This window comes from Numenius arquata, chromosome 10, assembly GCF_964106895.1.
Source record: "Numenius arquata chromosome 10, bNumArq3.hap1.1, whole genome shotgun sequence".
In the NCBI taxonomy this organism is placed as follows: Eukaryota; Metazoa; Chordata; class Aves; order Charadriiformes; family Scolopacidae; genus Numenius; species Numenius arquata.
The window spans coordinates 3,228,926-3,240,945 of record NC_133585.1 but is presented as its reverse complement, the minus strand read 5'-3'; the positions used below and the strand labels follow the sequence as shown (position 1 = coordinate 3,240,945).

General features: G+C 44.9%; 1 protein-coding gene across 3 annotated transcripts in view; it reads right to left on the bottom strand.

Moving 5' to 3' along the window:
• The window catches only part of LOC141469109 (WASH complex subunit 2-like), a 36,944-nt gene extending 30,921 nt beyond the window's left edge, over positions 1 to 6,023 (bottom strand). For all 3 annotated transcript variants that reach the window (XM_074154432.1, XM_074154433.1, XM_074154434.1), the window contains exons 1-7: positions 5,964 to 6,023; positions 5,743 to 5,856; positions 5,122 to 5,286; positions 3,164 to 3,229; positions 1,894 to 2,067; positions 1,129 to 1,222; positions 675 to 733 (exon numbers count right to left, since the gene is read on the bottom strand). In XM_074154432.1, coding sequence (XP_074010533.1) covers positions 675 to 733; positions 1,129 to 1,222; positions 1,894 to 2,067; positions 3,164 to 3,229; positions 5,122 to 5,286; positions 5,743 to 5,856; positions 5,964 to 6,008 — 717 coding nt within the window. In that variant the 5' untranslated portion in view covers positions 6,009 to 6,023. The remainder of the gene's footprint in view (positions 1 to 674; positions 734 to 1,128; positions 1,223 to 1,893; positions 2,068 to 3,163; positions 3,230 to 5,121; positions 5,287 to 5,742; positions 5,857 to 5,963) is intronic.
• Between the last annotated feature and the right edge of the window lie 5,997 nt (positions 6,024 to 12,020).

Genomic DNA, 12,020 nt, shown 5'->3' with positions numbered 1-12,020 from the left:
GAATCGGTTCTCTCCCCCCGTTGACCATCTTTATGAACAGAGCTCGCTAGAAAGTCATTAATTTAGCAAAGACAGCAAGCTCCAACTGATAGCACATTTGAGTAACTCAAAAGGGATTTAATTGAGCAAAGATACCAAAAGCAAACTCCTCAGGATGAAAGGAGTGCTTTCACAGCACAGTTACAAAGCAGAGACAGCCCAGCCAAGACAGGCGAAACACATCAGAAATTTCTAGCCCAACACAGCAGATTCATGAGGCAAACCCTGGAGGTACATTACTGATAACTACTTAACCTTTAAACTTGCTCCTGTTAATCTCCATCCCATTCTTTGTAACTGTAATTTGTCCTCCATAAATGCAATTCTTTATAAGAATCTTATTTGGTTCAGAAAGTGAAATTAGACCACAATAAAACACTTCAGTTTGAAGTATTCTACTATAATAGCAACTAGAGCCAATACCACTTTATTGCCCCTCTGAAAAGCTGCAGAGGAAACTACTGCAAAAGTATAATGACAAAAAGCACATTTACCACAACTGACATAGGGAAGAGACAAACCGCAATATATCTGGAGACCCCACATGAAAAAGCAAGGTCACTAACAGCCTCACACACAACTGAGGACTCGTGAATGCTTGTGCAAAGTAGCTGATGCTGTCACTTGTCACTTACCTCTTCATCCTTATCTTCACTGTCAATGACACTTCCTCGGTCGCTATCTACTGATCCTTCTATTGTAAACGAAAACAGAAGAGTTAAGATCAGATGTGACATCTCTACACAGAGCAATGTGGTCACCAAACATATTGACAGCAACTTTAAAGGCTTTGTGAAGAGAACCAAAAATCAGATGGAAGAGAGGGTGGTTTGGAAGAGCTCTGAAAGTGGCTAAAATTTACGCATTTTGTGTTTCTAAGACACGGAGCACAAGTTACTGAGAAGTTACCGCTTTCCATCCCAGTAAAGTGGTTGCTACAGCACAATGCACATTTTTCCCCCACCTAATTACAGCGTGTGCTTCTAAACTTGCAAGAACACCACGCAGTATAATCCAGGCTGTGAGTTAAAACAGACCAGTCTCCAATTAGGAACTCACATGGGAATAAAAGGTCGTGCCAGCACATACCTTCACTAGAGAGATCTCCAAGGCCAACATCATCTTGTTCCATAAACTGCTGAGAGCCAATCAAGTAAGGTAAAGGCCTGTCAATATAGAGATCCTGGAAAGAGACAACATCAGGTCATTCTGACATTGAGGAACAGCTCTTACACCCCTTCTTTTAACTCAAGGAAGGTACAAGCTTGTTTCAAAAAGAGTCCCACCATACACATGCTTCAAGTCAGCATGCAACTGGGTGGACCAGCTGAGGTTTATTCCTTTTTAAACACTGTTAAAGAATGGGGCTACTTCTATTTGTGTGGTCCCAATTTGTTTTCTAGGTGTCATCTAACAGAAGAATATCCTCGCAAAGACTTGCGGGCATCAGTCTTATCCCAAATCCTGCACTCAGGGTTCTTAATTACTGGGAGAATAACCACCTATGAAGATACTGTTTGTACCTAAAAAGCATGAAATATAAAGGTCCCACTCCACCCAGAACAGAGGCTTCTTTTTCCCATTTCACTGCCTAACACACGACTAACTCCCTTTAGGGTGCCATACCTTAAAGCTAACCCAACTGTGAGACAAGAGGCTACACAAGGAACATCTCAGCAAGGAGCACTTCTCCTTCATCCTGATGCATCCTGACTCCTGATGCAGTCATCAAACCCTCTTTTTAGGTAACAAATACCAATTTTATACCAACGCAGCGATGCTGCTGAGAGAAGCAAAAAGCAAGTCCAACATAAGCCAAACACAAACCCATGCTCCCAGAACAGGTCTCTGTACCTTTGGCTCGAGTATCAGTTCCACCCTTTCATTACTTTCTTCTTCTTCTGAGTCAGAGTTGCCTGCTTTGATGTCTAGCTGTTCAAACGCACTGTCCAGGACTTGCAACCCATAATTCACTGCTTCTTGGATCTTGGGGATCAGATCAGCTTCTTTCTGTTCCCTTGTCTTTTCCTTTAATAACAGGAAGAACACGTTATCATTGCATTTTACTCAAGACTCAATCCTACTGCCACATGCATGCAAAATTTTAACTTCAAATTAGTACAACGAGAGGGCTACAAAGATGATGACGGGCTTAGAATATCTCTGATGAGGAAAGGCTGAGGGACTTGGGTCTTTTTAGTCTACAGAAGAGAAGACTGAGGGGGGATCTGATCAACGCCTAGAAATACTTAAAGGGTGGGTGTCAGGAGGACGGGGCCAGTCTTTTTTCAGTGGTGCCCACGGACAGGACAAGAGGAAATGGGCACAAACTTGAACATGGGAAGTTCCACCTAAACATGAGGAGGAACTTCTTTCCTGTGAGGGTGGCAGAGCCCTGGAAGAGGCTGCCCAGAGAGGTGGTGGAGTCTCCGTCTCTGGAGACACTCAAACCCCACCTGGACACGTTCCTGTGCAACTTGCTCTGGGTGGACCTACTTTGGTAGGGGGTTGGACTAGATGATCTCCAGAGGTCCCTTCCAACCCCATATCATTCTGTGATATGTAAAAGAAAGACCATCAGGACCTTTTTTTGCTTGCCTTAATTCATCTTTATCACTCCCAGAAACAGAGATGTTATAAACATCCACATCAGCACGGTACTATCTTATTTGTGCTCCCAGCCCAACATAGGAACATTTATGGTATAATACACCTAGAATGTAAGATATATAAAAAGCTCTCTGAGTTTTCATTCCTGGGAATTGCAGTCAGATTCTGCTTCCCCAATTCGCTATGTCCAAATACAGTAAGAATGCCCAAGACCTTAGATCTCTCGCTGAAAAAACATGCATAACCATTTGAAAATCGATTCTTAAGTCTTGTCTACTGGACACAGTATTGAGCTTGGGGAGGCGTTAACAAATTATTATACACTGTAGTAGCCTCCAATGCTACCGCCAACTTTATGTTTGACTGACACGCACTATACAACAGAGGGACTTCAGGGAGAGAAGAAACAGTTCGGTTCGTAAGCTGTAAACACCCACAAAATAAGCTTGAAAATGAGAAGGTAGACACCAGCTGCAAACATATTGCCAACGCCCAAGGCAGCTTCGGTAACTACCTGCTCTGTTTTGTCTCCAACATCAGCTTTGGGAACAGGCTCTTCCACTTCTTCATCATATACTCTCTAAAAAGTCAAGCAAAATTAATCCAAGTAAGAACATCATACTGCTGCGGGAGCGAAACCACAGGCACCACCACCAAAATAAAATACGCTGTTAATGTGCAATTAATTAGACGTTAATTTATTACATATTTTAGAAAAGCCATGGATGACACCAAGCATCTTCATAGCCTCCTTCATGCATTGAAGTCATCACCCTGAAGTTACCATCTCAAGATGGTAACTTGACTGCAAACGTCACTGCACTAGTAGAAGACAAACCGACGATTTATCACTGTTCACAGATTGACCTGAATGTGTTAAAAAGCAGCACTGTTTTAATGCCCCTAACACAAAGGTATTCTAGAAACCCTCGAAGTCAAACGTGATTTTATAGGCTATTTTCCTTTTGTTTTCTGTCATTTAATACTTCTTCTTTAGCATCTACCCTTCTCCTGTACTTACAGAGAAGGTTCACGTCCTCCCTCAGCCTTCAGTTTGTCCTGATGATCCCTCCCCACCCAGCTCTTTTAGCACTCTTTTGTAGGATCAGCTACAAGGAGACAGGGGAATAAAAACTCCCCCTTGGACCTGCAAACCTAAATCCAAATCTCTCAACCACAGGTGCAGTTATCCCCTGGGAAGAAACAGATCTCTCACGTTAACTAAACTGAGCACTAGAAACGAGAACCTATTTCTGTGCCCTTATATTTGGGAACACACACCTTCAAGCACCCAAGATTTAAGATGTTTGGTACAAACTGTTCTCAGCAGAGCCAATATGCTGTACGGTAAAGGTAGGCCAAAAAAGACATTGCAGCTCTGAAAAAAAACCCACCCACCACCCCCATCAAAATAACCCACAAGAGAAATCCAGATTTCCATTGACTTGTCCTCTGCCAGCATCTTTCGAATAACAGCATCACAGCTTCAGTCAGATGAGACACGCGTGGCTCAAGAACGATGCTGATCAAAGGAAAACCTGATAAAACTCGCAGTGCTGAAAAACCCTCCACAAATCTGATAATTAGAGCCCTATATCTTAATTATACACATGCTCCTATCGATACAATGTTGAAACGGGCTTTCATGTCTAGCTTTTGCCATTCTAAAATAGCAATATTCATAAAGTGGGAACATTAACCAACAAACACGCTCATCACGACCAATCGTAACAGACAACTACCCGCAGTCCAACACCTTTAATACCAACTGCTTTTAGTGTAAAATAACACTAATTCTGCTGGAGCGGGTCCAGAGACGGGCAACAAAGCTGGTGAGGGGTCTGGAGAACAAGTGTTGTGAGGAGCGGCTGAGGGAGCTGGGGGTGTTCAGCCTGGAGAAAAGGAGGCTGAGGGGAGACCTTCTCGCTCTCTACAGCTCCCTGAAAGGAGGGTGTAGCCAGGGGGGGTTGGTCTCTTCTCCCAAGGAACACGCGATGGGACAAGAGGAAACGGCCTCAAGTTGCACCAGGGGAGGTTCAGATTGGATATTAGGTCAAAATTCCTACACTGAAAGGGTTATTAAGCCTTGGAATGGGCTGCCCAGGGCAGTGGTGGAGTCACCATCCCTGGAGAGATTTAAAAGACAGGTTGACATAGTGCTTAGAGACATGGTTTAGCGGTGGTTTTTTATCAGTTAGGTTGATGGTTGGACTAGATGATCTTAAAAGGTCCCTTCCTACCTAGACAATTCTATGATTCTATGACTCTATAATATCACTGGGCAAATTTAAAGCATTGTATAACATTCCTCATATTTAGACAGCCAAGTGCAGCCAAATGCTACATTCATGCTACCTGTAAAGATATACCAAGACATCTCAGAGATCCCAACTCATTTATAGTCCTAAAAACAAAACTCTGATCTCCATGTCACATATAAACAAGCTTGGTGGTGTACAAGAACATACTCACATTCTCTATGAACTGCGTATTGGACAACATAAGAAAGTCATTGAAGACATTATGAAGGCGACAGTCGGTGGCTTTTGTTTCACTGATCAATCCATCTACTTGCTTTTTGATTTCATGAGTCCTGGAAATGGTTTGCTGTGAGAACTCTTGTAGAAAATGCAGAAGCTGTTTACAACAGAGGAAAGCACTGGTCAGCATCCAACTCCTTTTTTATTTCGGCACCATTCATGACACAGGCAGATTTGACCATACACTTCAACCGAGCATCAAAATAAACACAATTTAGGCAAAAGCACCCCCCCGTACACCCAGGACCAAGCTTCATCCTGCTCCGTTTCCATTCCATTTTGCATCTCCTTTGGTGCCAAATCCTCGTTTAAGTTTTCTCGCCCAGAGCAGAGGGCTAAAGCAACGGGGGAGCCTGCCTACCGCCGGGCGCTGACCGGGGCCGCCCTCCCCGCCCTCCGCCCGGCGAGGACCCCGAAGCGCTGCTGCCCCCCGAGGGCGGGCAGGCCGACCCCCGGCCGCTGCCCGGGCCAGCGGGCGGCAGCACCGCCCCGCACACGGCCCCAAAGCCCGGGGGAGGCCCACACACCCCTCAGGCCCGGCCGCACCGCTCACCCCGGCGTCCGAGGCCAAAGACCAGCTCTGGCTGCCCTTACGGATCTCCTCCAGCGACCAGGGCCGCTCCCACACCGCTGCCGGCTCCGCCGCGTCCCGCGGGGCTCCGTTCATCTGCGGGAGAAGGGCAGATGAGCCGAGAAGCCGGTGACCGGAGACCGTACGCCGGTGACCGGAGACCGTACACCGGCCCGGGCCCTCCCCCCGGCCCCGGCGCTCACCGTGACCGCAGGCCGCGCCGCTGCCCCCGCGCCCGCCGGCGCCATCCGCCGCGCCGCCCGCGCGGCGATCAGCTGAGCGCCGTCACGTGACCCGCCCCGCGTGATGTGCGTGCGTGCGTGCGTGCGTCCGTACGTAGGGCCGGCAGGGGGCGCGTCGCCCGCGCGCGGAGGGCGGGCTGGGCGCGAGGCGGCTGTCCGCCCGCCTGAGGTAAATCCCGGCCCCGCCGCCGCCCGGGTGAAGGAGTTGGGGTTCGGCGGTGTCTGAACGGGGGTTGTGGCAAGCCCGAGGGCAACCCCTGCCGGGAACGGCCCAGCCCGGCAGAGCAGGAGGAGCAGAGGAGGCACCTGGGGACCCACCCGGTCTTAAATCGGCCATCACGGCCTCAGGAGGGTGGCTGAGCCGAGATGGCAGAGCTCACTCCCAGTTGGGCAAGGGGTGCTTACACCGTCCTTTCAGCGTGTTGAGGGGACCCTATCTCCCAGGTGAGGGGAATGAAGAACCAGGTGCGAGGTGACTTCGACCACCGCAACTGCCTCAAGGATCCCACCCCATTGACAGAGACACCCTTCGTGACTTGGAACAGACGTGCACAGAAGGGCCCTACTTGACGCTGGGAGCAAAGCCAAGGGTGGCAGGAGTAGCAGGCTGTGACAACAGGTCTGCACCACAGCAGCATTGCCTGCTGGAGCACTGCAATTCCAGTGCCCCCTCTTACGTGTAGAGAGGGACCCCTTCCTCCTGTTTTTCTTAGAGAAGTAAATACAAGACATACTTTACAAGTCAGGTAAAGTCTCCCCTGATTTAAACTGGGTTAGTGTGAATAAACCCACACCAGAATTCTAGAATTTGCAAGAAGAAAACACTATATACGCTGACATAAATACACAGTGCAAATCACCAAACTGGGATTCACAGCCAATTTTCCCTTGGCCTTTACAGGTTAAACACCCACTCTAATTTCCCACTTTCTCACTAAGTCTTTTTTTCCCAATGGATTAAAAAGCCTTGCCATACCGCTCTATTTCGTATGTTCTTTATTACAAGTGAATTAACCAGAAAGGAAATGACAAAATCATCTGTTCTTCCAGCTGGTAACCAGAGAATTCCTGGGAAATGGTCAGTTTAGATCAGCCCGTGGTAGCACATGGAGTTTATTTATTGCACTTGATCACACTGATAATAGAAAACCTTGTGAGGAACCAGGGCACCGGGTGATTTACTTCTTACTTGGGTTTTCAATTTAAATAAGAAAAAATGCCCAAGATATCCAAGTTCTTATGTATTGATTTTAATGGCTACATCCTGCTACTTAGAAGGATATTGCTAGATCAGGGCCAGAGGAAATTCTAAAAGCCAAGAATCATTATATTCCTTTTGATTCTATTTTTCTGTGATTCTATAGCAAGGTACCATTACTGAACTGGCTCAGACCTTCAACCCTAGTCGAATTTAAAGAATTTTAATATACTGATAATGAAGCAGAAACTTAACAAACTACAAGTAGAAGCATTTTAGCCAAGGCTAGTTTCACAACAGTGTCTTGAGCAAGATTGTTAAAAAACACACAGATGGGATTAATCTGAAATTATTCTCCAAGGCTTTTGGTGTTTTGCCATAGTTCCTTCCTCCGCAGCATTCCAAAAACCAGAAAAATTTTGCCTTTTGTTACTTTCCATATTCACCGAAGTGTGGGATAAAATCCAACGAGTCCTTTGTTGATAATGCAAAGTTCAGAACTTTGATCGTTACGAAACATGAGGTCTGTATGCTCGATGTGTACTGATGCTGAAAAAATGTGGGATCGTACCATCAGGCAGCTTCAGGTCTGGGAGTCATGTAGATTGGTTCCCATTGAAAGGACAGAGAGGGCTACAGATGACACAATAAAATTCTGCTTTCTATAAGTCCCAACCTAAACATTATGGTCAGGGTCCCAAAAAGCATTTTAGTCCTAAAATTCCTTTTAGGGAGGAGTCTAGACAGGTTCCTTTTAAAGGTTAGAGAGAAGATGGCAACAATAAAAATCACTTGCTGTTCCCCTCAGATCTTTCCAAATGAATATGTGATGTAAAGGTATCAAAAATCACATGTCATCAGGGACTAATTTGCATATTAAGAAAGAGAACATGTAGGACTAGAGAAGAGAAGACTGAGGGGGGATCTGACCAACGCCTAGAAATACTTAAAGGGTGGGTGTCGGGAGGATGGGGACAGTCTTTTTTCAGTGGTGCCCAGGTACAGGACAAGAGGGAACGGGCACAAACTGGAACACAGGAGGTTCCATCTGAACATGAGGTCCAGGAACTTTTTTCCTGTGAGGGTGGCAGAGCCCTGGAAGAGGCTGCCCAGAGAGGTGGTGGAGTCTCCATCTCTGGAGACATTCCAAACCCGCCTGGACACGTTCCTGTGCAACCTGCTCTGGGTGGCCCTGCTCTGGCAGGGGGTTGGACTGGATGATCTCCAGAGGTCCCTTCCAACCCCATATCATTCTGGGATTCTGTGACTGCATAGAGCTGAGCTCGCTGATTCCCATGCTTACAGGCATCCTTAACTCTGTGGCATCACTTGCTACTTGTACGTGGCCAGGAGATCTGTGGTTTTTTTCTCTTTTACTTATTTTTTTAAACTGTTTGTGTGAAGTGGCTACTAAATTCCCATCAACATTTGTCCGTGGAGAAATTACAGCTCACAGTGGACAAAGACTTAAGAGTCTTGACATGACATTCAATCTAAATTTAAATATAATTCTCTCTTCTTGATAATCTGTGTAATGATATGCCATATAGCTAGCCTGGGTAATTTTTTTTTCTGTGGGTAAAAACTTTGGCAGAAGTACTGTTTTCTATTGCTGTATCCTGGAAATGCTAACAAAAGCTTAAGCAGACACAGCACTTGGTTAAACTCACAAATATTTACAAGGTGGAAACCTGAAAGTACCACAGCCAGCTTTCCCAATAGCTAACAGAAATTAAATATGTTTTTATAACTTCAGAACAGGATGCAAACAAAAGAGAAAGTCAAGTCACAATTAAAAGATAAACTTCAATATCACACCTGAAAGAACCCGAACACAGTTTGTGCATTGTTCTTCCTTATCCCTGCCACTCGTCATTCTCATGCAGAGGTTGTGCTGCGTGGCTCGGTACAGATACGGGGAGACCTGGTTATCCAAGCCCTGCGACTACCAGAGCTCCCCAGCCTCCGAGAGATAGTCCCAGCACCTGCGCTATCTGCAGGCTGCGGAAGGACTTGGGGGTGACGAGTGAAGTCAGGGCTTGGAGATACCTCAGTCTCTGGTGCCCAGTGTGGAAAGGAGTGTTATGGCTAGAAATAAGTACACGTGTGCTGTCACCGGACCAGCACAGGAGCCTGAAGCCCCCAGAGGTACTTCCCCTTCTGCTTGGGCTTCATTGCTGATTAATGCAATGACAGAACACACCACTTGCCTGCCAGCGTATTTATTCGTTTGAGTGGATTCAAAATCAGCTTTCCTTTAAAATAGCTAATTATAACCTGTGTGTGAGAAATAGGCAGACTATAATTACCCACATCACCTAAAAGACCTTGCTGCCGTGTACTGAGTCAAATTACTTACTGCAGTGAGTTGTTGTGCAAGCAGGAAAAAAATAATCAGGCTGATAAACTTGGTTCAGGTAACTAGAAATCCTAACGGAGGGGAAAAAAATCCAGAGCAGAACTGCTCTGGTTCCTCTAAAGGAACCTGGACTTGAGCACACATTACTTCATTGGCTCATGGTTTCCCCAACATGGGTTTGATCCTTCTTTGATCCCAAAAGTTCATCTCTCATGGTAAAATCATGGTCTTGGAGGACGGCCGTTCCCCTGGAGCTCCCTTGGTGTGGGGTAGGAGTGCCCAGTGTGTGAGGAATGGGGGAAGGTGAGTTTGAGGTTCCATCTCTGGGTTCTGCGGTCCTCTACAGTGAGGTAATAAGGCCTGAATCTCTGGCACACTTAAGGGAACCACCCAAAGCCATGCACCAAATCGGTATCAGAATGAAAAAATAAAAAAAGCTCCAGAATCACAGTCTCATGGTTTTCTACTTCAGTCTTTAGCAAAACTTTGAAATATGAAACTCACAGGACTAGTGACATCGTGCTCCACTCCCGCTTTTGTAAACAGCTCAAGAAATTAAAACTTCACATATAAATCGATATGTCATCGTTGATGAAGTGACACAGAGCCCGGATGGCTGTGAATTTATGTTCCAGATTAGGTACAGCAAAGCCTTTCACCAAGCATGTGCTTGAGAACAGGGAGTGGCTCCACTGGAAACAATGGAACTACCCACAGGGCTAAAGCTAAGGAGGTATTTAAGTGTTTTGCTTGATTCGAGCCCTAAGATCTAATCATGAAGAAATTCATGGGGAGTTTTCCAACTTTCCTCAGTAGTCAAGCCCAGGGTGACCCGGGGATAGCAAAGCCTGGACGTGGTAGGTGAAGGGAAGGGAATGCTGTAGAACTGGTGCCAGCCAGTCGGTGCACATCCTCTAGAGTTTCTCTACACTTGCATGAAACCCTTGTGTCAAGTGATCTGGGCAAAAATACAAAATCATTGCTGATGGAGTTGTAAACAATGCTTAATGCGACAAATGATGACTAAGTCTGGTCGTCTTGAGGGCGCAATAAATCGTGCTTACTTAGTCCAAGATTTGGAGATTTTTCATAATTTTGTAGGAATGGGAATCTAAAATAACTGTAAAATATAAAATCTATATTAACAACAGTGCCCCTGGTAAGAATTTAGAGATGCAAAGCAGATGTTTTGTATCTAGAACAATACAGTGCTTGAGGCAGCAGATGCGATCCCTGGATGTATATACAGGAAAGGCATTATCATGGAATCATCATGTCCTTTATAGTATCTGGGGTCATTTCCACAAGACTTAGAAGCTTTCGTTTGATACTCAGATTTGAAATGAGATACTGTTTGAGATTGCAGACTGCTCAGAAATGGGTTACAAGAATGAAAGGAAACCTGTGCTACTCAACTGAAGACTGAAACCACCGTACTCAACGTGAGAGAGGTTATAAACTGACTTGACACTGTGTAAGCACAGGCAAGAGGAAGGTTTTGATGAGAAAGTACTATTATCTCATGTATCCAGAAGCAAAGGATGAGAAAGGAAATTTATTGAATGGTCTCAATGACATAAACATGATTTTCATGTGATGTTTTAAAACACAGTGAATATATAAGAATAAAAAAAAAGTCAGGGCTATAGTCTGTAAAACTGAATGCTTAGTAACTTTCCATGAATTATGTACTTCTTACTGAAGGAATATCAAACCCGCACAGACTTCAACTTCAGCATTTCCTCCAAGAAGGTATGGAATTATGTCATATCATGTACTTAATTTTTAATGGTTTTTTTGCTCCTGCTGAATTCTTTGGATTGAATACATCCAAAACCCGGATTAATTATTAGTAGTACTCAGAAATACATAGTGCATATGAGGAAATGAATGATAACTTTTCTTGCCACCATTCCACCATTCCAAAGTATTTACAACTCTGTTTAATTTACTCTAATAAAAAAAAAAAAGCCCAAAAATATTTAGCTTGTAGTACAGCCAAATTATATTGCACTTATTTGCCCAAAGTTTCTAAATGTAATCTTAAAATTACATGCCAAATTTCCTGTAGCTGGTGGTAAATCTCCCACAGGAATGTTTCAAATTGCTTGCCATCGTCTGGAAGAAAGTATTTCTTTTTGAAATACAGGTAGGGCCACGGTCTGTTATTTTATTCTAAAAAGAGATTGCAAGAGCAAGAGAAAGCAGAGTATTTGCTTAGCAGTCTGAAATTTATCACTGCTTGTGAAAGTATCTGAAAGTGATCATATACTATCTCACAGTTACTTGGGTCAGAGCCTGAAGAGTCCCACAGGAGGAACATGAGCGTTTTGATTTTTTGAGGAAAACCTTATTTGAGTTGAGGGGAAAGAGAAATGTTGTTCTGTGATCCAGCTTTGACTAAGATCTGAAATGTTAAGAGGTTTTAGTGCTGGTGATGCGCAAGTACCTTCAGTTGTCT